Source organism: Amphiprion ocellaris, chromosome 8 (assembly GCF_022539595.1).
Source record: "Amphiprion ocellaris isolate individual 3 ecotype Okinawa chromosome 8, ASM2253959v1, whole genome shotgun sequence".
Taxonomy (NCBI): Eukaryota; Metazoa; Chordata; class Actinopteri; family Pomacentridae; genus Amphiprion; species Amphiprion ocellaris.
The window spans coordinates 25872767-25898581 of NC_072773.1; the positions used below are offsets into that span (position 1 = coordinate 25872767).

A 25815-nucleotide genomic window follows, 5' to 3' on the forward strand; every position below is an offset into this window, starting at 1 on the left:
CTGCTCTCCGCTGCACAAGATATCAAATTATTCAACTGTTCCGTTTCATTATGTCAGCGGCCATGTGGGGGTTTCCTGCGTGTGCGCGCAGCAGCTTTGGGGTGGAGCAGGAGGCGGGATGCGCCGATGGGAAAAGACGCACCGCTCGTCTATTGGACCAGACGCAGAGTGGGCGCACGTTAGCGCCTACCCAGGCTTGAAGACTTTGCGTTTTTTTCTCTCTCTCTTCTCCCGGACAGGAGACAAGAGGGTCCGAGACACCTGTCAGGAGGACTACTCATCCAGAAGCTGCATGTGAGGCGACCGGAGGCTGCGTGTTTGGCCATGGACGCGCTCTTATCGTTATTATAAGCTGTCCACGGAGCGTAAAGTTAATCCCCCTTCTTCTTCCTTTGTGTTACAGTCTCTCCCTCTTTCTTATTTTGTATTTTTTTTTTAAATTTCCTCCAAGCCGCATGAGTTCGCCGCTGTTTCTAGGTCAGCTGGTCGGGGTTCCGTTAGAAATCATGCACCCCACCATGGAGAAAGACACAACTTACACCAAGATCTTTGTCGGCGGGCTGCCTTACCACACCAACGACGCTTCACTTCGGAAATATTTCGAGACTTTCGGGGACATCGACGAGGCGGTGGTGATCACGGACAAACAGACGGGGAAATCCCGAGGATACGGCTTTGTGAGTTAATCTAAGTTCATCTGTGTCCATGTAGAATACACGAGAAGCATGTGGAGTTGGTGTTTAATTAAGGTTTAATCACTTTAATTGGGAGCTCCAAACACACTGTTGCAGGCAGTGTTGATTCTAAGCAGCTCAGCCTATATGGTTAATTGTGTGTGTATATATATATATATATATATATATATATATTTTTTTTTTTTTTTTTTTAATTTCACAATCTCCTTCAGGATTTTTTCCCCCTCTTCTTGGCCTTGGAGGCTGTCCTGAATGCCACTTTGTTCAGGCAGCAGCCATGTGCAGAGTGTCTGGTGGTGGCAGTCACATGCTTGAAGCATGAGCAGCAGGTTATTTCTTACAAGTGTGTCATCAATTATCTCCACTCTCCCTAAAATACTGAAGCAAACAGACACGGGATGAGACACACACTGTGCTGCTGCGTGTGCAGAGACACACTTGAGTTGGTGATGAGCTGCTGCAGCTGTGGACAGATGTTTCTCTCTGCTGTGTTTCTGCAAAAACAGAGAAAGCAGAGCAGAGGAGGAGGGGGGGTCCTTGGTCTCTGAGGTGTGACATGTCAGTTGGCTCAGTGAGATAAGGCTGCAGTTTCTCTCTGACTTCCTCCCTTGCAGCCCTTCCCCCTTCCTCTGCCAGGAGACCTTCGCTTGTTTGTTTGACTGCGAGTTTGTGTGTGAAGGAGACAGAGAGATAAGAAGAGAGCAATTAATGTGTATTGGACTTTAAGTTGTCTGCTGCATGTCTGATCAGCTGAGGTGAGGAGCAGTGTGTGTGTGTATGTGTGTGTATGTGTCTGTGTGTGTGTGTTGCCGCTCTCTCCACTTTGGGACAGTGTGCACATTTCATCCCTGACTTCCCTTTGCAGACTTAATTCTCTGCAAACCATCCACTGCCTCTGTTTGCATAAGACTCCAGAGTCTGATGCTGTGAAATGAAAGCGAGCGAGGCTGCTTTTTTACTTTCACTGTCCCACTTTTTTTTTTTTTTTTTAGTGGTGCAGCTGTGGTTTACCGTGTACATTAAGTGTAGCTGCACTATGTGTGTGTCTTAACCTTCATCACCTCTTCCAGTTTCTATCTGCCCACTCCTCAAATCGCTCCCTCAAGGTAGATTCCAGTTCTTTTTCATCCTTGGCAGCCCAGTGTGAACCAAACAGATCTGCCTCCCACATATCAGCCCACACCAGACCCAACACACAGCTTTAAAACACACTGACTGCAGCTTTCGTGTAGTGGAGTCAGCGTCCTCTCTTGCATTTTGTCACAAAAAGATTGAACCGCTGGAGGAGAGTTGAGGACAGCGGCTCCCTCAGGGTCACGACTCTCTGTGTGTCCGTTGCTTCATCTCATGTTGGACTGCAGAGAGAGAAGCTTTGGCATGATGCACTTATGTAGCTTCAAGGGTTTTTATTAGCGTTGATATTAATCAGTAATGTTGTGATCCTGTCAACAGGTGACCATGGTGGATAGAGGGGCAGCAGAGCGAGCGTGCAAAGATGCAAACCCCATCATCGACGGCAGGAAGGCCAACGTGAACCTGGCCTACCTGGGAGCGAAGCCTCGCAGCTCACAGACCAGTAAGTACCTGTACAAGAATCACAGGTGACATTATGTGTTTACCTCCCTACAAATCTTAGTACTTCTAGCATTATTTTATATTTATTCGACTGTCAACAAATCCCATGAAAAATTCAGAAGCACATTAGCCCACCTGCCAGTACTTTACAACTTCCCAGGCCTGTTTGCAGCACTCAGTCCCATCGAGCCCACTGGTTCCTGCTGGAGGTGTAAACCTTTAAAAATTGGGTCACAAATAAAGAAAGTTTCACTTCATAAAGAAAGCTGAACGATTCCCTGTTCAACGCCGTTGCTTTCAGCAAATGTTACTGAATCACAAATAAACAGTACATTTGCTGGTTGTAGATTAATAAATTTGAAAATGTCTTTTAATTATAGAACACCTTCTCAAATACTCAGAAACGCAGTGGTGGCACAAGAAAACTCAGGACATCAATCCTCTGAACTAGCAGCAGTTTCTGGTGTTGTTTTTGCTGCTGTCAAATTTTTATACACTGTGGGCCCATTTTTTACAGCAATATAAACTTTTGTACCTCTATGGAAACAGCACAACAACTGCTAGAAGTAGAGAGAACTAAAAAGTATGCCACGGTTATATTGTCATAAATCCTCAAAAAGAAAAAATGAAAGTTGATTTTTTTTGGATTATTTATTTTATTGAAAAAAAAAAGGAATCTACATGTACAACATTTCCCAAGTGCCTACATGTGCTACCTATACTGGAAAAAATGATGAAAATGATATTTTATTACTTTCATTTTTAATTTATGTAAATGTAGACACAGCCTGCAGTGCAGCTGAAAAGTCTATGATTTTTTTACCACGTGACTGTTAGTTGCATCTGAAATACTAATGACTTCATGGCTGCGTAAAGAAGCACCGACTTCTTCCGTTTTTACAGAATCTGGTTAGAGGGTTTATTTTTGGCCATTTTTAAAATGAGATAACTAGATAGGTGAATTTGAGGAAATATCACAATGATATGCTTAGATTTGGTTGCGTTTCCTGATGGAATGGTTTCGGAGATCAGACGGTTTAATCAAACATTCAAAAGAATTTTAAAAAGATGAGCAGAGATTGAGCTAAATTCTGTGCCCCTATCAGTATTTAGAGCAGCACAATAGCTTGTACATTTGTTTTAAAATGAACTATAGAGCCCAGGTTCATTATAATGAAGGAATGTGTCACCCAGTGCAACAGTGTGGCTTAGCGATGTGATGTTAATGACTTTTGGACAACAGCACACGTCTGTGGCAGTGGAATAAGTTATATGAGGCTTTGGCTGTAAAAACGTGTCAGTACGATCAGTTTGTTATTGGTTTTGGAATTTTCAAGGGAGATATTAATAAATGTGAAAATACAAAATACCTTTGATTTCTCCAAAAATTAATTTAGTGAAATGATGTCTTTGCTTCTCCAGAGCTAGTAGCTTGCAAAGACTTTAAACTTTCTTGAGAAGTCAAACACACCACAACCAATATTTAAGGAAGTAAAGCTTAGATTATACAGCACTTTTGAAGCCACACAGTTCTGAGTTCTTCAAAGTGCTTCACACACATGTGAAAATGAAATGGTAGACAGAGGAACGAAAACGTAAGACAGGGACAGACGTCTATAAAAACAGATTTAACTGTAAATGTAAAACCTTTTTTAACAGTCCAAAGATTCAGCAGATGTGAGGATTCCAGAGGTTTGGGATTGAAAAAACAATGGCACCATCACCTCTTGTTCTGCAGCTGGAGCAAGAGATGGATAAAAAGCTCAGATTTTAGGATCGTAGTGGTTGAGAATGGGAATGAGGAGAGAGGAAATCAGAAAAATAACTGCAGCGAGGCCGTGCAAGGTCTAATGTGTAATCATTGTTGAAAATTTTGCCAAAGCCAATGGAGGGAAGCAAGAACAGGAGTAATGCGGGACTGATGGTTCTAGTTAATAGCCTGGCAGCTGCAGTTTAACTGTAGTCAATTTAGAGCAGCTGGACTGAGGCACGTGTAGAGTGAATTACTATCATTTAAATGGGAGAAAATGAAGGAATTAAATAAAAATCTGATATTCATTAGAAGACCAGCTACATCTGATTTTAGTGGTAAAAACAGGAACGAGACAAAACTCAGCAGTCCACCTGCATCTGAAGGATGAAGGACACTCTTTTGAGGACAACAGTGGTTATATTTTGGACAGACAAGACAGATGGTTTAAAAGAGAGTGAAGGAAGCCATCTATGTTTGACTTGAACAGCCATATTTAAATTAACGGGGTATACGACACCACTTATCGGGTACTTACAGTGCAGTCCTGAGGTTCCTCTCCACAAAGTTTCATCTTCATTTACACCTTGAGTCCACCCTGATCTTTCAGTTTCACTACTATTAACACCAGTCTTGCTTGTTAAATATAGATTATCCATATGATTTCGGGGTGATAATATATATACACTATATATCTGGATTTCCCATCTGTTGGTTAAAGCTGAAGAAGCCTCTTAGATGACAGTTGAAGCATCTTCAAGAACCAAAAAGAGAAATTCAGTTACTTTATACTGACTCTCTAAGAGTTAACATGATGGTCAAAAGTGATATGCCAATCAAAGATTAAAGATTGTTGTTGTTTGATATTAAATATTTGAGTGAAATGGAGCAACAAACTGATTGTTGTTGTGGCACTTATCAGGTCCAATTTAAATAATTTCTGTTTTATCTGGGTTTAAATGGAGAAAATTAACATTGTATCTTTGGTTGCTGCTAGTGGAGGGCTGGTCAGTGGATTCAGGTTATTGGATATAGCAGAGAATTTAGGTGGTCTATCCACCAGCGCTTTCCTTTGTTTCATTTTTTTTGTTCCTGTGGCCAGTCTGTTTTTTTTTTTAAATTGTTTGTTGAAAGTGCCAGCAGTGCCACAAGGCATTGAGCGTCTATTTCTCGGCATTTGCTGCATGTTTTACTGCTAGCTCAGACTTTGAAAAATATTCAGTTTTGGGTAAAACGTTGCACTCATTAGTGTCCCTTCTCACTCAGTCATCCAATCACAATGAAGGTTAGATAAATAGTACATTGACCAACCATCGCATTCTACTTGTACGACCGCTGAGCAAAGGCTAAACAATGGAGTAGAAGTTACTAATGCTGGTTTCTGAGTGTTCATGTCTGTACATGAAATCACTGGACTACCACAATATTAATGTGGAAAATAATGTTTGGAGGAACATTTCCTTCGCTGTGGGTCCACCAGGTAGTCAGCTGAGTCAGCCAGCTGATACTGGCAACGCATTACTTCCACAGACATTCTGTATCTTAGCAACCAAAGCATCTCAGGATGGCGTGTAATTTGGTACAGGGGATTTTTGCATCACAAAGGTTCATATTAAATATCACAGCCTCTTAAAAGCACAGGAAAACACCAGAAATATTCCCTGCTTGCAACATCACTGAATGTGTTTACATTTGTATGAGTGTCCTGGTTATGATCAAGTGTCCCAGTTATGTGTGGGTGGATGTGGATATGCAGGTTTCAGCCCTTTCTATTCTGTGTCATGCTAATGTTCCTATACTAGTGAAGCTGAATGCAGCAGGGGGTTAAATGGCTAAAATGTAAAAAACCTACACGTAGACATTCAGAAATCTGCAGGCAGTTATAGTCATGCATACAGAGATATAAATAATGTTGCAGCTTGTAAACACCTCATCCTGACTATGATCAAAACCAGGATAAGACTGAATGAGCTCATTACCAATTGAGAGTGATCTCACTGCAGCGAAAGAATAAAAGCAGCTAAATGTTTGAAGTTAATGGATCTCAGGCAGGTTTCGAGTCTCTGCATGTTTGTTTTTATGTTTCACTGAAATGGATGGCTGTCTGCATGATAGGGAAATCAATCTGAAAGCCAATAAATGTATGTACAAATTTGTGGTGAGTTGGATAAATCATGGAAAACCACTGGTATGCTTGTCACCCAGCCGGCTGTCTCTGCTCTTTCCCACCATATATTTGTTCTTTGTTTGCTTGCATTTACGCACAGCTTTCCTGCCGCCAGGCTTTTTCAGAGTTAACCACCACCGCACATGCTTCATGCTTCCCCTCCGACGTCTGGGTGCACACCAGACCTCGACAGCAGCTCTCCCTCGCTGGTTCGTTTAAAGCTCGCTGGCTGGAATACAGCGGAGTGTAGGTGTGATTGACAAACAGTGGTGCCAGCAACAACTGACTGTGTGTCCTTATTCCTGGGCCAGCGCTGCGACGCAACTCCCCAAGCATGCAGCTGATGGGAGATGGCAGCGCTTGGTATTTTGTTATTGTGTGCGAGAGTAGTGAGAGAATAGGAGAGGGAGAGAATACGAAGAGCAAGTGGGGATGGGACTGTTAAGAGCAACAAATAACAGCAAGCCTGTCTCCTCTTTGTCCTGGTGTAGAGAGAAAATGTATTTAGATATAAGAGTCTGAACAAAAGAAGAATAATGAAGTCATGGCAGTGCATAGTGAAAAGAGGAATACGAAAGGAATGAATAGCTGGAGGAATGTAGAAGTGAAGTCAGAGGAGGGGCAGAGAGGAGGAGGATAAGTTTCTTCTTTCTTACTCAGCCTCAGCTGATTCCTGGTGAAATGTGGAGGCAGCGAGGTCACAGATGTTTGTGAGCAGAGTGCATCATTATTTGTGTGAGTGTGTGCTGAGGGAATAACAGTCAGTCTGTGATACTTTCGTATACATGCTAACATCTGAGCGAAACAAACAGAGCCGGAGAGGGAGAGAATCGGCTCTGTCCTTGTCTGAACGTCTCTCCTGTTGTGTGCACTGCCCATAGCTAAAATATCCCTCCTTACCGCTGACTCTCTCCCTTTGTCTTTGCTTACAGGTCTTTCTGTTGGAGTTCAGCAAGTCCATCCTACATGGGCTCAGAGGCAATATGGGTAAGACAAAGAAGAATCAATACCACTATTTCCACCTCTCTCCCTCTGTGTCTCTCACTGCCTCCTCCTCCTCAACACAATACATTTCACTCCTCCGTCCTTGACATTTGGGAGCACTCACTCCTGTTTTGCACTTGGGCCCTGGTAGTTACTGCCACTCTGCCAATGTGAAAGAAAGAAAAGGCCATCACAGCACAAATGATGTTGGTTTAAACACTTCAAATATGTCCCCAGCCCTGCGTCTGTATCCGTATCTGTACACTGGATTCTGATGCGTCTTCTGTCGTCTACTGTCTCTGGTCCATTAAACACATGAGAAGCTCAATTCTGAATTTCACTCACGCATGAGTTGGGCTTCGCTGAGGCAATAAGCCAATTAGGCAAACTTCCCTCCATCCCATCTCTTTTTCCCATCACACACATGCATTTGTGCACACAGAGATTGTTGCATCAACATCATGCTTCTTATGAGTCAACATACAGTTGTGTAATATGAAGAGAAGCTGTTAACACGATGGCAGCTAACATTTTAATATCTCTGGGTGAAATAGCACAGTGGTTTCAAGAGGTCACAGGATGCTCACTGAAGAACAAGAGTGCACAGCGACGCGAACATACGTGCACTGACAATGCTATGATGTTTTCCATGTTCAGTATCAAGTGGAGATCATGTTTGCCCTTGTTGGCACTTTGAAAAATGTGGTGTCGTCACTGCTGGTGCACGGTGTGTTTTGGTGTCGCAGTTTTTATAACCTGTACCAAGACCGTCAGATGGCACAGGACTCGTGGAGAGGGTTGCGCAGTTTGGGAAAGATGAGATGTTTCTGCAAGGGCTGAGTGACATCGCTGAAGTCCATCATGATAAAATGTTTAATTTCATCAATATAATGGATAATTTTTGTCTGTTTCACCCATATGATAGACCAATGCTTTATTGCCCAGGTCTATGCTCTCTACAATATCTCTTCTAGTGGTATAGATTGTATTTTTGTCTGCAGTGACAGGAATCTGTTAGAAGAGGAAGCGCACCGTATTGACATCACAGTTTATGTGCATAATGATTAGTGCATCAAGTCGGTTTTAGTGTAAGATAAGATAAGATAAGATAAAGTTCTTTATTTCTCCCCACTCCAGGGGAAATTTACATTGTTACAGCAGCTTTATTTACAATATATACAAGTTGTTTTTAGGTCTCAAAGATGTCAGTAGTTTTGCAGGAAATAGTGTTGGACACATTCCAATTCATCACGGTTCATCCTGAAGGGATCCTAAATATTTGTACCAAATTTCATGGCATTCTAGCCAATAACTGTCAAGACATCTCACTTAAAACAACAAATAGCAGCATCGTGATGGTGCAAGAAGACATATCAGAGGAAAACATTTGTCTTAGTCCATCCAGTAGATGCTGAGTTTAATTGCTGGTGGGTGAAGCAGAAAATCAGGGCATAACCAAAGTTAGTGGAATCCTTCCTCTTGGGACTATTAATGTCTGCTCAAAATTTCATGGTAATCCAATATATTTATTGCTGAGATACTTGTACAGCAGGCACATAACATTCCCATTGCCACGCTGTTAGCACGGTACATTATGCTACATAAAATTATTTTTATTATTGTACACTGAGGTTCTTTTTGTGAAATACTGTGTAGCTGCACCAAGGAACGCTAATTCTGAACATTTTTCTTAATTGATAGTCGGCACCAATTAACTACAGTAGACATTATTTCATATACTGATGTAGCTTTGAGAGATATGAGCCCCTCAAATGGCTTTTGCTTAGCTTAGTGCTAATGCTTGAACTCTGGCCAGCACCCTTTAACTGTCACAAAAGTCTTGGTCATGGTGCCCCTTCACTATAGAAAAAACCCAACAATGCTCTCTTCTTATCTATATTTTCTGACATGCATGCATTGATTAACTGTTAATCTTCTTAAAGAATCCCCGTAGGAATGATCCCTTGATGTACCTGCTCACAATCTTGGATTATTGATATTTTACAAAAAGCACAATATCACAATACATATCAAAGAATTTTGCCCATCTGACCCTATGCCGGTGGTTTCTCAGGAAGACCTTGACCTTCTGAAAAACTGCTGGAAAAGTGTAATCCACATGTGACGGATGTTCTGCCTCCTCATCCATTATTCTCACAAAGTTTCAGTTTGAGCATGAAAGAAAATCTTAATGACTCAGTTACTCAGTGAAACGTGGAGGGTGATTCATATCCAGGACTGTTACAGACTGCAGAGAGAAACACTGCAGGTCGAGCCCAGTTGTTGTGTTGTTGTGTAAGCTGAGCATGGATGACTCTTCTGACAGCTCTTCCTTAGGCTTGACTCAGATATTCAGTGTATCGCTGCTGCTGCCGGGGTGAGCTTAGAGGAGGATGTTGTCAACTATCACAGCTGTCTGCTTGATTTCGTCCTGTGTATGTGGGTGAGCTGCTGATTTTCGGAGCGTCATTTCAAAATGAAATAGCTGCCACTGGGGGAAAAAGTGTTCACTGTCTTTGATTCTAAGGCTTTTTGGTCTTTGGTTGACAAAAAATTTGAAGCTTTTCCGCCTGGATCTTTTATGTTTTAGAGGTATTTTAAGGAATATACAAGATGCCATGTTTTGGAAAAGATCTTGTCACTCTTAAGTTCTGCAGGCTGACAAATTCTCATCCTGCGGCTACAGTGAAGTCCATTAAAAACCTCAACTGTTCTGAGTGCTATTAATATTGCAGTCCTCAATTTCTGAATGAGCGATGAGGGAATTGAGGCTGACCCAGATGAGTCTATGAATGAGTGATGAAGGGTTGATAGAAAGTCTCCCAGAGCGAAGGCGGACATTTGAAGCAGAGGGAGTCGGTCTTTTAATCTCTGCTTTCAGGAAGAGTCACAGTCTGACACCTCGCAGACGGTAACAAAACATCACCTGGTGCATTCACTAACTAACACACCCCAAAGGCAAACACACAGAAGAGGTGTCACTTTGTCCCTGTGCAAATGTTTGTAACAAATGAGCTCTGTGTGGACCTGTGTTTTAATTATTATGTATTTGAGTCATTAATCACGGAAAGAATGCAGAATATTTGCTGCTTTCGTGAGGTGAACCGAGATCTTTTTTGTTTTACGTCATCATTAAATGGACAGTTTTAGGTTTGGACTGTGGAAACTGTGACAAAACATTATACACTTTTAACTGATGGATACTCAAATTCGTACGACAACATGAGATTGAATGAATGCATCCCTACACTGAAAAGCATGAAAACACAGGATCCATTCAGACAAATACTGGAACTTCACAACAAGCCACACTGTCAGTAATTAACTAGCAAGTAATAAGCTGTTATGAAGCATAAATAAAGCAAGTGTTTGGGTTGACAGGCTATGAGCCGACTGCAGTCATTGACAAAGTGTTGTTTTCTTTTTTGCAGGGAGCCATCAAGCTCACAGTTAACACAGTCATTAATTTCTTTTATCCCCTCGAGCCCTAGACTATTTTCTGAAATTTCCACCACAAAAAAAAAAAACAATTCAGTCAGTAACGTCTTCAAAACTGTGAGGCCAAAATGAACAACCTTGGGTTCTATGAATAAGAGACACTTGGAAGAATTTCAAAATACAATAAGTCTCCTCAGCCTTTTCACCGAACCAGAGTGAGGTTTGAAAAAGTCTCATTCTAACTGCAATTAAAACTGTAAATTAGAGAGTGAATAGCAACATTTTGACAACGAAAAACTACAACTTTGCATCCATTTCAGCCAGAGTAGCACCAGGCTGCATCTTCAGCGCCACACTCTTTAAAAATGGCAGTAGGTTGTGTTTTAACATGCTCCTGGTACAGTCATGCTACACAGAACTGTATAACTGCTCTGTGATCAGGAAAGCCACCCTGATCACAGAGGACCCTCTCACCCCCTCCATCACTACATCAGGCAGATGTTACAAAGTCCCACTGGCCCACAAAAACATCTATGAAAAATCCTTTATTCACACTGCAATAACCACCCTGAACAAAATGAAATAAGACATTGAACCGTACATATTTTTTTTTATCGGCTGCTGTTTCTTTTTAACATTTCCTTTAGACGTCTGTACTTTGTGAGCTTGTGTCTTAAGTGTGTTTTGATATGTCTTATGTCTATGTCACAATTGGGGGCAGACAATAAAGTATCTATCTATCTATCTATCTATCTATCTATCTATCTATCTATCTATCTATCTATCTATCTATCTATCTATCTATCTATCTATCTATCTATCTATCTATCTATCTATCTATCTATCTATCTATCTATCTATCTATCTATCTATCTATCTATCTATCTATCTATCTATCTATCCATGTATGAGTGATAAAAAGTAACTATAAGTAGCTTTTATTTTGAGGGGGTATTATGATGAGTTTTTTAAAATTATTATAAATCTGCTGTCAGTTTTTGTTCAAATCAGACAGATGATTAATTAGCAGGGATACAAAATGGGGGGGGGGAAAGCAAATCAACACATCTGAAAAGCTGCAAGCAGCAAATGTTTGGAATTTTTTAACTTGATTTATTATGCAAATTACAAATTATTCATTAATATTGTTGTCATTTACTCTCAGTGAGCTAATAGATTAGTAGCGACTCCTTTGACTTTAAAGTTCATATTTATCCAGTGATTAAGTATGTGTGTATTTATTTCCATTGTGTTGTTGGATTCAGTGTTTGTGTAGCTCAACTTCTACTGCTCTGATCCTGCCCATACATTAGTTAATCTCCCACAAGCCCAACAACTCAGTGAAAACGTAATACTTAATGTGTGGAAAAACCCTTGAATCAGTTCATCACTTCAGCTTTACACACAGTTTCTTTCATTTTCAATGGAACATCCGTTCACGGTGTGTCTTGTAAACATGGTTCAGTTTATTTAGGGAAAAAATCTGTTGCAGAAGAAGAAGCGATACCAGTGTCTGCGACAGCGTTAACCTCAGGAGATCTGAGTGCTGCACAGCTGCAAGAGGTGTGGTTCTTTGACTGAGTGGCTGATTCACTTTTTCACAACAGGAAGCTGTCTATTTTGAATTTCTGTTATCACTGGTAGCATTGCTGTTTGTCTCTTCAGAACACAAAACAAATGAAGCCTGTTAAGTCGTTCTGCTGAATGTCGGAAATTCCTGCTCCTGTTCTGTGCGCACCACACAGCTGACAGAAAGATACTTGAGCTCATATTATCTGCTTAAACAAGTTTGGAAGAATTTAATCATTCTAAACTGCAGCTCAGACATAAACTGCACACTTAAACAAGGGACACACAGACCTTACAGCCCATGACGTCTTTATATTCCTCAGTTTTGTACTTGCGCAAGGCACATCTGTCCAGCTCACATCTCTCTGCTCCGAGGCTCAATGTGTCTTTGACATGATCAGTATGACTGCAGTCAGTTTTCAGCATTACTTGGCGACTTCAAGGACTTTTATTTTAGGAACAATAAGAAATAGCTCAAGGTTTCAACAGGCCGATGCTGTTGAGAAAGAGTAGTCGCCTTCCCAGTCTTGAATAACAGGTTTACTGGCTCTTCCACTGGTCAACTCAATGTATCTTCAAGCAGCACCAGCCACCAATCTTCCTCCCAAGTTTAAAATCCTTAATCTTAACTTGATTGAACTGCTTAAGATGACTGCATATAAGATGCTGTCTTTTTTGCAGTTCTGTACACAAAACATTCACATGTACTTTGCTGCACAAATAAAACTGGAACATTAGTTTGTAATTTTGATACAAACTAATTTTCAAGAGAACAAAAAAAATCCTTAAAATACAGTTATAAAGGAAGATTTGACAAGATGTGTTTTTAGAATCTGGTTTTATTGGCAGATACAAGTGTTCAACTTTTTCTAATATTGTTTCCTTTTTATTCAACAAGTAAATCATTGAGACAATCGCATTTTAATGGTTTAGATAAAGACTCATGTTAATTAACCTGCAGTACCCACCAGAAATATCAGTAAAATCCATAGAAAGTCTGTTGGATCTGAAAAACAGAAATCAGATGTAATCAATTTTAACACTCTTTAAAAATCAACAATAAGCGATGTTCACAATCAACTTGTGTGATGCAAAGGAGCATTTGAAATCAAAGCAGCATTAGAGGAATGACGATCAGAGGGAGAATCAGCCACAGAGGATGTTTATGTGTCCTAAATTCAATGTCCTGACAAATGTCGTCAAAGCTGAAGTTATGGTTTGCTGCTCATAGCAACAACACAATCTGCCAACGGTTGCAGCAGACTACCTGACTATGATTTTCCCACACATACATTGATGCAGGCTTCTTTCATAATTTTTTATACCATAAATTATACTGACCTCACCCATTTAAGATGAAAATTCTGTATAAGTTGACTATAGTGTTAAAAGAAATTCCGTTGCCTTTAAATACTTTAAAAACAAAACACAAGATGGAACCTTTAACCATTGTTGCATTAGACTGACTCTAATGTAAAATCACTGGTATGTCAACCTTAATAATAGCGTCTATTGTCTGGCAAAAGCCAACCGCCATGTAGTCTGACTGACTGGATGTGGATTGCTGGAATGAACCTTTCACTGGCCGTGCATTTGATGCAGCTTTCTCTTTCCTTTCTACTATATACAGTTGAAACCAGAAGTTTACATACACTGTATAAAAAGACACACAACTTTTTTCCCCTCAATGTCTGACATTAAATAAAACTTTTCCTGTTCCAGATCAGTTAGGATTGCCAAAATTATTTCTATCTGCTAAATGCCAGAATAATGAGAGAAATATTTTTTTTAGAGAATCTTTTATTACTGTCTTCAAAGTCAGAAATGTCCATACATTTCCTTAGTATTTGGTAGCATTGCCTTGAAACTGTCTGACTTGGGTCAAACATTTATGGTATCCTTCCCCAAGCTTCTCATAATAGTCTGCTGGAATTTTGACCCATTCCTCGTGACAGAACTGGTGTAACTGAGTTGCTTTTTCAGCTCTGCCCGAAAATTTTCTGTGGGATTGAGATCGGGGCTTTGTGATGGCCACTTCATAACACTGACTTTATTGTCAGTAAACCGCTTTGTAACTAATATGGCGGTATACTTAGGGTCATTGTCCATTTGGAAGACTCATCTGTGCCCAAGCTTTACATTCCTGGCTAATGTTTTGAGATGTTGCTTCAGTATTTCTACATAATGTTCTTTCCTCATGATGCCATCTATTTTGTGAAGTGCACCAATCCCTCCTGCAGAAAAACGCCCCCACAACATGACGCTGCCACCCCTGTGCTTCACAGTTGGGATGGTGTACTCAGGCTTGCAAGCTTCCCTCTTTTTCTTCCAACGATGGTCATTATGGGCAGCCAGTTCAATTTTGGTCTCATGAGACCACAGGACATGTCTCCAAAAATTAAAGTCTTTGTCCCTGTGTGCATTTGCAAACTGTAATCTGTGTTTTTTATGTTGCTTTGGAAGTAATGTGTCCTTCCTCCCTAAGTAGCCTTTCAGCCAATGTCAGTACAGGACTTGTTTCAGTGTGGATAATGACACTCTCTTACAAGCTTCAGCCAGCATCTTCACAAGATCTTTTGCTTTTGTTCTGCGGTTGATATGCACATTTCTCTCCAAAACACGTCTCCTTCCTGAGCGGTATGATGGCTGGACATTCATATGGTGTTTATACTCGCGTATAATTGTTTCAACAGATGAACACTGAACCTTCAGGCATCTGGAAATTGTACCTGAGGCTGAACCAGACTTGTGGACATTTGTCCTCCTGATATCTTTGCTGATTTATTTGGATTGTCCCATGTTGCCACACAAGAAAGCAGTGTGTTTGAGGTGTGCCTTAAAATACATCCACAGGTGTGCCTCCAGTTAATTCAAATGTTGTAAATGAACCTATCTGGGCCTTCCCAAATAGTTTTAAGACAGTAATATTAGTGTATGTAAAGTTCTGACTTTGAAGAAAGTAGTAAAAAAAAATTTTAAAAATTATCTCTCTCATTATTCTGGCATTTAGCAAATAGAAATAATTTTGGTAATCTTAACTGACCTAAAACAGAAGAAGTTTAGTCTGATTTAATGTCAGACAATGAGTGGGAAAAAAGGGTTATGGTTCTTTTTATACAGTGTATGCAAACTTGTGATTTCAACTGTATGTGTTAGCATTTTCAAAATGCTTTTCACCATGGGAAACAACAACAACAACCTCTCAGCAGCAACCTACCACACAACAATTGTGCCCTGCAATTGTTTTTCTGTAAATTTCCGTGTTAGTGAGAGCGCTCATCTCCCTGTGTGCAAATGTTCCACCAAAATAATTCCACCCATCCCTGTTTCAAGGGTGTACCATTGCTGCAACCTTCATTTAGCTCTTTTTTAAAAAAAAAATACAAACTGTTTTTCCCCCCTATAGCAGAATGATAATGAGGTGCAGCCAGGTAGTTTAGCTTAGCATAATGACTGGAAATAGAGGGAAAACAGCTAGCTTGGCTCTGACCACAGGTAGCAAAATCCACCTACCAGCAGCTCTAAAGATCAATTTTTAACACGTCATAGTTTATTTTTTTTCACCTAATAAAAAAACAGTTTACTACTTTGCAGGGAGCTGTTAACCAACAGTAGAACAGTAATATAATACAACAAAACAAATATCAGATGTAATGTAAACACATTCAAACTAGTAAAGAGGGTTCTAAGTGTGCAATATAATAAGGTGAAATTAAGTAATTAAGTCACATTTGCTTGTTGTTGTTGATGATGTTTTAAATGTGGCACATTTTAGACAAGTCAAAGTGCCCACCTATATATAAAAAAAAGACAGAGAATATGATAGGAAAAGGAATAGGAAGGACTAGTGTTACAAAAGTAATCTAACAAGTTTAAATATTGGAGTCAAAAACCTACAGTGTGATTTATGGTATGATTTTACCTGACAAAATTTACATATTAGGGATTAAACGCTGCAAAAGTTACATTAAATTGTTTTCTACCTGACTATAATAGATATCAAGGCTGAGAACTTACACTGTTATTAATATGGAGAAAACATTACTCATGTAATAATAAAGCTAAAAACCCTACGGTATTATAAATTACGGAACCAAACAAAACTAATACAAATATTATGGCCAAGATACAACAGTGTTATCAATTATGGAGATTAATCTGATGAGTTAAGAGCTAAAGCTTTGACTGTACAAAAACATACATGAAAACTCACCACATCCAAGGATTCCTTGGATCCTCGATGAGCAAGCTTTGTTTTTTATTTTAAATTTACATGGATTGTTTTTGTTAAGCTTTACTTTAGATTATTTTATGTGAATCTCAGAGTAAAAAGAGCAAATAAATGTGGTTTCCCAAAATCATTGGTCTGCAGGTGTTTTGTTGCCCGTTTCATCCCTGCAGGGCCCCAGTGGGCTCTTGCATCTGTCCGCTCAGACGAAGCCACGCAGTAAACCGCAAATATCAACGATAAACTCAAACAAAGCGCAGCTCTGTCTGCTGCTTCGGCGTGTTTGCTTAAAGTTTTTAAGAGGACAGAGGACGGCCTGATGCCAAATGTGGCTTTGAGGTACAGCTGAGTCGGGCTGGGTAGGGGTGAGGGGGTATTCTCACTGGAGGGGAGGCATCTGTCGCCCATGGCCGCCTGCCCTCTGCCTTCAGCACCCAACATCAGCGCAGTTGCTTGGCAGCAGAGAGATTCTTTTTTTTTTTTCAAAATCAAAAAAAGAACAGACAGTGCCGTTTATTTTTTTGAGAGAAAAGAAAATAGAGGAAGGGGATGGATGTACGGTGAGGCTGTTTAAGGTGAGGGGGCGGGAGAGCTTCCTGTTGAGGCACAGGGTGGAACAGGGCGGGGGAGGAGGGGTGAGGATACAGGCTTAGATCACACCTGTGGCAGGGTGTAGTTGTGGCTGCGTTCAGTGAAGCTTCAGATGCTGGGGCTCGTTTTTGTGTGTGTGCCTGTGTGTCTGAAATGCGTTTATTATGAAATGTCTCTCAATGACACATCAGTACCACTCACATCCTCGACTGTCTCCTCTCTTTGTCTGATTTTTTTTCACTCTTCCTCTGCCTTCCTCCCCCCCTCGATAATCTCTCTTTCTCTTCCCTCGTCTCTCAGCCTGCAGCTATCGCTCTCTGTCTGTCGAGGGGTTTAGGTAGACGGCGAACCCTCAGGTGGATTTTCCTCTTATCCAGGGACCCAATTAGGAGAGGCACTTCTGTTGGATTTTTCATCCAACAGAAGAAGGGGGAAAAAGTCAAAATACCACATTGGAAGCTTTTCATGGCACTTAAAGCTCCCATTTTGTTCAGCTGTCTGTTAAAAGATGACTCACATTTTGATCTGCATTTGCAGCATTTCAGCACTAAAGTCAACGGCTGCTTCCCCTTTTTTCTGTCTTCTGTTGGAGGATGTTGACAAATAAAGTGCATAAAAATATAGATTCAGGCTAGTTTTTAATGAGCAATGACTTTGCATTTGAGGCTAAATCAGCACTTCTGTGTGTATCATGTGCCTGCAGGCGCCTCACAACAAAAACCTGCCTAAGTGCCAGAAATGTGATGAGAGGAAGGCATGAAGCGGTGAGGAGGACGTTTCATTGTTACGCTGCTGCAGACATGTGGTGTTTAATAAACGACTGCAGTCAAGACTGGGTAAAAGTTGGTCTAAATGGATCATCTGCACAGTTTTTGGTTTGCTCCTTTGGCTTGCATGACTGCTCAGAGCTGGAGCTCTATTAACTATTTTGATTAGTCATTTAGCAGTAACTCTCAATTGTGAGGAGTTACTGCTTTTCTCTGTTTTATATGATTGGGAACTAAACAGAAGCACAACTCGTTGGACAAAATGAGCTTCGAATTAGTTTCCAGAATATTGTGATGGGCATTTCATTGACCAAAACAGTTAGTGGAGGAAATATTCGTTAGTTGAAACCTTCCCTTAGATTAATAGTAAATTAAGTTCCATTGGTGCTAAATTTATTTATGTTGTTTGCATCCCAGATTAAAGCAAACATAAATAAGTAAATAAAGGAGTGTCCCTCCTATCAAATGTTGAAATCAAACGCAAGTGGTGAACTAAAACTGGCCTAATTTCATGATGACTGTCATCATATTCTGTATGTCTCGCATCTGTCTCTGACCATCTGCCATCGATGACTGACTCTTCACCAGAAGTCATAGACCTGTGGAGTTTTCTTACAATTAAGAGTTTATAAATAATTAGAGATATGATGAGGAGCTTTAACTGAAGGATTTTTACCTCAAAAAGCCCAAAATCCCACTTTGAGCAGTTCAATAGATCTGACTCCAGAACCAGATATTGTTTAAATGTTTGTTGGATGAGCAGTAAGTGATGAAGGAAATTATTTGGATTCCTTTACACTGACAGCAAAATGTGTTCCAGTGTTGGGTTACGCTTCAAATCTGCAACACATTGAAGTCAGTTATCTCACATTTCCTCCTTGTTCGAAGGAATCTAATTTGAATGTCCTATGATGGAGTACTGTTGAAGGAGGAACGATGAGATCACTGTTTTTTAACTTTCCAGCAATGCATTTTACAAACTAGTTAGCATCTAACCATAAAGAACTGTACTGCTGCAGTGCTGTAAAAAATTGCTTTTAAATGCATTCTGCTAAAGTAGCCCAGCATCTTTTTACTTTGGTGTGGTCGTACAAAAATTATTGATGCCTTTCAGGCAACATGTATGACTATACTGATACGTCTGTGACACAGCCAGTGTCAGCCAATGATATCAGTCGGGCCCTACTAAAAAACACCAGATTCTTCAAGCAGTTTGATAGATCCAACTCCAGAACAGGATAGATTTTGATGCTTGTTGGATTAGCAACAAGTGATGAAGAAAAAATATTTTTAGTTTTTTTACTTTCTAGCAATATAGCTTTGAAATCTAGATAGCAGCTTTCTATGAAGACAAAGCTTGACTCCGCACCACTGTCTGCTCAGCTGTGATAAATACTGTGCTACATGTGCTGCAGTGCTGATAGTGGTGTAAAAAACGGCATTTAAATGCAGTGTTTTTTTTTCCTTATATATGGTCTTACAAACATTATTGATGCATTTCAGACAACATACATGACTATACTGATACATCTGTGACGGAGCCAGTATCAGCCAATGATATCAGTCGGGTCCTACTTAAAAAAACACCAGATTCTTTAAGCAGTTTGATAGATACGACACCAGAACAGGATATTTTTTTAAAAGCTTGTTGGATAAGCAGCAAGTTATGAAGGAAATTATTTGGATTCCATTATACTGACAGCAAAATCTGTTCAAATGTAGGGTTAAACTTGAGCAATCTGTGACATATTAAATTTATTATGACTTAAAGTGCAATGATCATATTCAGTAAACCTGTGTCTTACATCACATTTCCTCCATTTCATGCGGCCCTGTTGGAATGAATCAAATTTGAATGTCTTTCTCGCTTGCTGACATGAGAGCTGAGTGTCCATCGCTGATGCTGGCCTTTCCATCGCTCACCCTCCCTGCAGCCGAGTGCCTTCATCGGGGAGGACGGAGGGTCAAGCGCGTGCGTGTCCGTCAGTGTGTCTCTTTGACTGACTCACCCTCCTCACATCCCTCATGTGAACTATTAAAAGCGAGGCCGTCCTGAGGCATGAAGGATATGATGGCTGATCCTTCACCTCTCAGCGTCTCTCACTCCTCGTCCAAGGAGTCCTGACATTGACCCACGCATTTAAAAAAAAACACTGGGGATGTTTTGACGTTACTCTCTTTAGTCAGTACATCCTATCTCTTTCATCCCACTGCCGGGTTTTGAGAAAGGACAGCAAGGGGGAGTGCAGCAGAGGAAGATGGCTGTGAGGGAGTAAACCCAGAGAGGGGAGGGAGGAGAGGGGAGTCGGTGGAGGTTATTCTGCTCTCATGGGTCTGTTAGTGAGCGTACACCCATGCAGCTGCGCCAATTAGCCTCGCCATGCTTGAACCCCCCCCCACTCACCACACAGATACATCCACATACCCTCTTCTGAGCTGCTTAACTAACTACACACAACCTGTTAAACGTGTACGTGCACCGCGTTCGTGCGTGTTCGCTTTCTCTGGATGCGATCAGCTCGACCATGTGATTCTCTGTGTGCTTTGTAATTTAGTGTTTGCGTGCCTGTCCGTCTACATCTCCTGTGTGTGACTAAAATATATATATATAAATGTGTGTTTGACAGCCAGCAATGATGCCAGGCACGGGGAGGAGAGAGGCGAGGCGAAGCTCCCTCTCGTATGATGCCGCTGTCACATTGGATCAGTCAGGCCGGTGCGCAGGCAGGCAGCGGCACACAGCCGTGGGAATGACACTGCACTTCTGCTCTGGGAGATACAGAGCGGTCGAGGAGGAGGGTGTTATTAGCTTCAAATGTTGTTGTATGTCATTAGTCTGGAGATTTTATCACCGTCTTGCTCTCTCGGCCGCAACTCCCTGAAACTCTGCTGCCAGTCAGCTTCTTACAGTGACTGATGTTGTCCATGAATGTGCACTTTTCATACATTCAGAGTTTTTTTTTTTATGTTCTGCATTTTGGGTCATTTCATTCTCATTGGTTTTACAGTTAAGTAACTAAGATTAATATTTCAGTAAAGTGTAATAAGAAGAAGAATGGTTGTTTAATGCTTGAAAGCAAGTAATGTTGAGAAGGAAAAAGTATGATGTCACTGTTTATTAACTTTCCAGCAATAAACTAGTTAGCAGCTAACATGAAGACAAGCCTTTACTCTGCACCACTGTCTGCTCAGCTGTGATATGTACTCTGCTACATGTGCTGCCATGCTGATGTGTAAACGCACTCTGCTGGACAAGCTGTGTGATGACACCCTTCTATTGTTAGCTTTATATACAGTATTGTTGTATGTCATCAGTGTGCAGATTTTCTCATTGTCTTGCTTTCTTGCCCACAACCCCCTTAAACTCTTTTCACAATCTACATCTTACAGAGACTGATGTTGTCTGACATGAATATACACTTTTCATACATATAAAGTTGTAGTTATTATGAATTTTTGGTTCTTACTTTTCTCATTGATTTTACAATTAATGAATAATTAGGGTTGATTGTTTCTCAATTAGTGAAGTGTGATGATAATAATAGTAATTAAAAGTAATTACCAAATAAAAATGAAAAATAGCTAAAAATAAGTAATATCGAGAAGGAAAAATGATGTCATTGTTTACTTATATTAGCTTACTATGAAGACAAAGATTTAGTCCGCACCACTGTCTGCTCAACTGTCATATGTACTCTGCTACATGTGCTGCAATGCTGAGAGTGCTGTAGAAAATGATGTATAAACACCCTCTGCTGGACAAACTGTGTAATGACGCCTTTCATTTGTTAGCTTTATATTTTGTTGCAGGTCCTTATTCTGCAGGTTTTATCACAGTCACACTTTCTTTTCTTGGCCAGAACTTCCTTAAACTCTTTTTTCACTAAGCTTCTTACAGTGACTGATGTTATCCAACATTAATATATACACTTTTTTATGTAATATGAAGAAGTTTTATTGGATTTACAGTTAATGAATAACTGCGGTTAATTTTTTTCTCATTTACTGAAGTGTAATAATAATAAAAATACTTAACTGTCAGCAGCTTTATGCTGCTATTAAAATGTAGCCAAATGCCATTTTTTCAAAGGTTGCCAAACCTGGCACATTAAGTGCATTTTAAGCATTTCTTACTGACAGAACCCAAGAAACTCATTTGGCCTCACAGCTTTGGAGATGTTTTTTAAGGTGGATTTAAAAAAAAAAAAAATAGCCCTTACACATGCAGCCTTTTATCTGGCAGTGAGAGTAATTACACAAACACTGTTTACACATTCTTATGATGTATGCCTCGTTGTTGATATCTTTCCTTTTTTGACTGTAATCCTTCCTCTGATCAGACAGTTTGTTTTTATCCTCGAAGTATCAGAAACTTTTTTGGACACTTCCTTGGTTTTTAAATCACAGGTTCCATCATACTCGTAATTGCTTGTAGCTGACTAAGGTTGCACATTGTCTGTCGTTGGGTACAGGCTTAAATGCAACAGACATTCATTTATATGTATTATACTGTATATATATATATTTGACCCTGTTTGACTCCATACCACCGTACCCTGCTACATGTGCTGCAGCGCTGAGAGTTGTGTACAAAAAGGAGTCGCACTCTGCTGGACAAATATTGACACTATTTCTAAACTACAGCTATCCTTATCTGCATTATCTTCTGTAACAAAACCCCCCCAAAAGTTTTCATATCAGTGCATATCAGACAATATACGTGCCAATGCTATGACTGGCCACTCACTGCTCCAAAAGATTTTAATAAATTGTGAAAGCATTTGGATTGTTGACAGTACCACACAACAGGATTAAATAGATTCAAAGTAGGATTAAATTGTGTTACATTAGTTTAAACTCCTCATATTTGCACTGGAATTTACTGGCCGCTACCCTGGTCATACTGGTGTGTTTGTGTGTATACAACAGAGTTGATGTGAACAGGCCCAGACTAGGTGTTTGTTGTGAAAGCACACCTGATCCTTGTTTGGGGCTAAACAGCAGCAGCAGGCCACAGCTCCGATCACCTGCTCACACTCAGTGACAAGGTTACTGTCAGGTTAATGGTTTTGACTGTAGGCGCTGATCACAAGACTCTAAGTGTTAAACACTGTCATGTTGTGTTGTTTTTATTTAAGCGCTGCAGCATAGCCTTGTTCCTCTGATATGATCGCAGTTGCTCTTGCCAGATGTAACTGAGGCAGTTCAGGTTAAGTGGGCAGCCTTAGGCAAAGGCATGACTGAATACAGGAGGACAGTAGAGTGTTTTTTTTCTCTCTCATTATCACTGTGGCCCAGAGTACAAGTGATCTCATGCAATTCATCTGTTGTGGCAAGTTGTGTGTGTGAGAGTGCACAGGTGTCCATTTCATACACCATATTTAGTCATTTCTTTCATTTTAGTGTTTCATAGTTACACGTTTCATTTGGATCAAAGCTTCTTTTCTGAACAATTCTCAGGCAGTGTGCTAATTAAACTTAAACACAAGGGAGACGCTCTATTTTAAGGCGACAGTGCAGATAATTGCTCTTAAAGGAGGAGAATGCCTTTATAGGAGTCAGTATTTGGGATATAATAAAAAGGAGCAATTACTGAAGAAGCTGTTGTCCATTTGCATCCCTGACTGTGTGTTTGTACATACAGTGTCTCGTTTTACTGTTGTTAAACCGAGTTGCAGCTCTGAACACACATTGCTCTGACATTGCCATCGGATATTCAGATACAGACGTGGCCTGTGTGTGTAATTTTTATTACACTTGTGTTATTCTTGAGGCACAACAGGAATATCAGCTTCGTCTCTTGTGTTCCTTTCCTAACCATTCATTTCATACACTGACCCACATGTTTTGTTTTGTTTGCTTGATTTTGTTTGGTCCTTCTTGTTTGTTATTTTGCACATACAACTGTAGAACTGTGTGGTAAGCACTTAAAAACAGACCAAGAAAGTGACAGAGGAGGTCAAAAAAACTACATTTACACAGTAGACTTCTCAGCTGAAAACAATGGCTCACAACCAAGATTGATGTTTTGTAAGTTCATCCTTGTAAACAATCCTAACTTACAAATAGCGGATAGTAGTTAAACACTTATTTCCATTCTTTAACCTGTTGCCCTTGTTTAAATACATGTTTTTTTGTGTACTTCTAGAGCAAAGATGAAATGGAGTCAAATTCCTTGTATATGTACATTTACTTGGTCAATAAGTAAACAGGGAGCTGCTATGATAGTAAATTAATGAAGTAGTTGATTGGCCGACATTTTTTTTTCTTAAATTTGAGTCACTTTACAAGAACAAGTCTGAAATATTTGAGGTTCCATCTACTCAGAAGGGGAAATTTGCTGATTTTCCTTGTTGTGCATAATAGTCATTGGAATGATTGTGAACTTTATACTGTTGTTTAGATAAACTCTTTGTTCTCCAGCAAACTGTGAAGGACATGTTTCACTATTGTCTAGAATAGAGAATACAGTTAATAGATAATAAAAAATAATGTTTAGTGACTTTACTCTTGGCCTGACTTTTTGTCCGTCTGTCCCTCCAGGCTTGCCCAGCAGTACGTCTACCCCCAGGCCTTCCTCCAGCCCAGCCTCCTGCTGCAGTCTCACCTCAGTCCCACAGCGGCAGCCCTCACCTCCCCCTACCTGGACTACAGCTCGGCCTACAGCCCCTACGCCCCCACAGGGCTGGAGCAGTACCCCTACACCCCTTCACCGTCGCCCTCCGCTGGCTACCTCAGCTACAGCTTCTCCCCTGGTACGCCAGCGCCGGCTCTCACCGCCTCCCCGACCCCTCCGGCTGCCATCCACCCTCCTCTGGCTGCGCTCACCACTGTGTCGGCCCCGCAGGCCTTCCTCCACTACCCTCTGCACCAGCCCGACCGCATGCAGTGAGCCGAGCTGCAGCCGCCGACCTGATGATTCAAAACAGACTGACTGTTGACCTGTGACATCATCAGGGAGAGACTGGATCAGAGAGTGTGATGTAATCAAAAGGGCTTTTCGAGAGCACTCTCATTCCTGTTTTTTTAATATATATTATTGTTGTAATAGGTAATAAAAGATGTTCTACTGCTATTGTCATCAGCATACACTGAATGTTTTTCATAAGTGGCAGCGGTCAGGGACTGAAATCAGATGACTGGTAATCTTCTGGATGCCTCTCTCTTACCGCTGAGTTTGGAGGCACGCGGGTAAAGACAATGAGAAATATGTCTGTTTGACATGATGCTGTGGCTGCAGTTTCTCCACAGGTACTGAGCTGAATGCTGGACTTAAGCCAAGCTGAGAGCCAGTTCCTCTTTCAGAAACACAGGTCCAATTACCTCCTCCTCAAGGTTACCTTTCTGTCTATGGCCTTAGATTTCTCTCTCTGTACCTGGTTCCATTTGTCATTTTTATTAGTCTCTATGTCAGATGAACAAAATGTTTATTGTACTCCCTTTAGTTCCTTTCATTTACTGCTGGCAAGTTATTACACGGTGATTATCACAGAATATGCAATATTGACGACAGCGGATGAGCATGAATAAGGTAGACAACACTGGTATATTGTTTTTTTGTATTGCGACTGCTAGGCCATTACTCAGAGAACAACTTTAACACTTAAGACACAAGATTCATCACATGGATTTCCTGTAGCTGCGTATTAGGCTTTCTAGACCTGCAACTTTTGGAACAAGAGTGTCTTTGGATTCGGTCTTTGGGCACTGTTTAGTTTTGTGATATTTAGTTACATAGTTGTCGATACATATCAACTAAATGTGTTTGGATGTAGGTGTCCAGAAGTGTGTGTGTATGTGTGAGTGCGTGTTTGCTGTCAGTGTGTGTGAGAGTAAGAGAGAAATAGAGCGATGCAGTAAACACCAGTGTCGGGACGAAGCTCCTTTTCCAGCCACTTGTACTGGTCAGAGTTGTTTCTTTGTTTTTTCCCAGCTGCAGAATACTGATACTGGAGTCTCTTGGTGCCGTGGTGCCACCTTAGTAGTCTTAACACAAGCCATACATCACATTTTAAACAAATATGCAAAATAAAATGAATATTTCTAAATGA

General features: G+C 40.6%; 1 protein-coding gene across 1 annotated transcript; it reads left to right on the plus strand.

Moving 5' to 3' along the window:
- The first annotated feature begins 11 nt into the window (after positions 1-11).
- On the plus strand, positions 12-25815 carry rbm38 (RNA binding motif protein 38). The gene is made up of 4 exons (XM_023278622.3): positions 12-677; positions 2148-2271; positions 7120-7174; positions 24308-25815. Exons 1-4 carry the CDS (start codon positions 456-458, stop codon positions 24654-24656), a joined length of 750 nt encoding a protein of 249 aa, XP_023134390.1. The 5' UTR covers positions 12-455; the 3' UTR covers positions 24657-25815.

Excerpts from the sequence above, each read along its gene's own strand:
- rbm38 (XM_023278622.3), top strand. The coding sequence starts at position 456 with ATGAGTTCGCCGCTGTTTCTAGGTCAGCTGGTCGGGGTTCCGTTAGAA. Across the intron at positions 678-2,147 it reads AATCCCGAGGATACGGCTTT|GTGACCATGGTGGATAGAGG; the intron begins GTGAGTTAATCT and ends TCCTGTCAACAG. Across the intron at positions 7,175-24,307 it reads TGGGCTCAGAGGCAATATGG|GCTTGCCCAGCAGTACGTCT; the intron begins GTAAGACAAAGA and ends CTGTCCCTCCAG.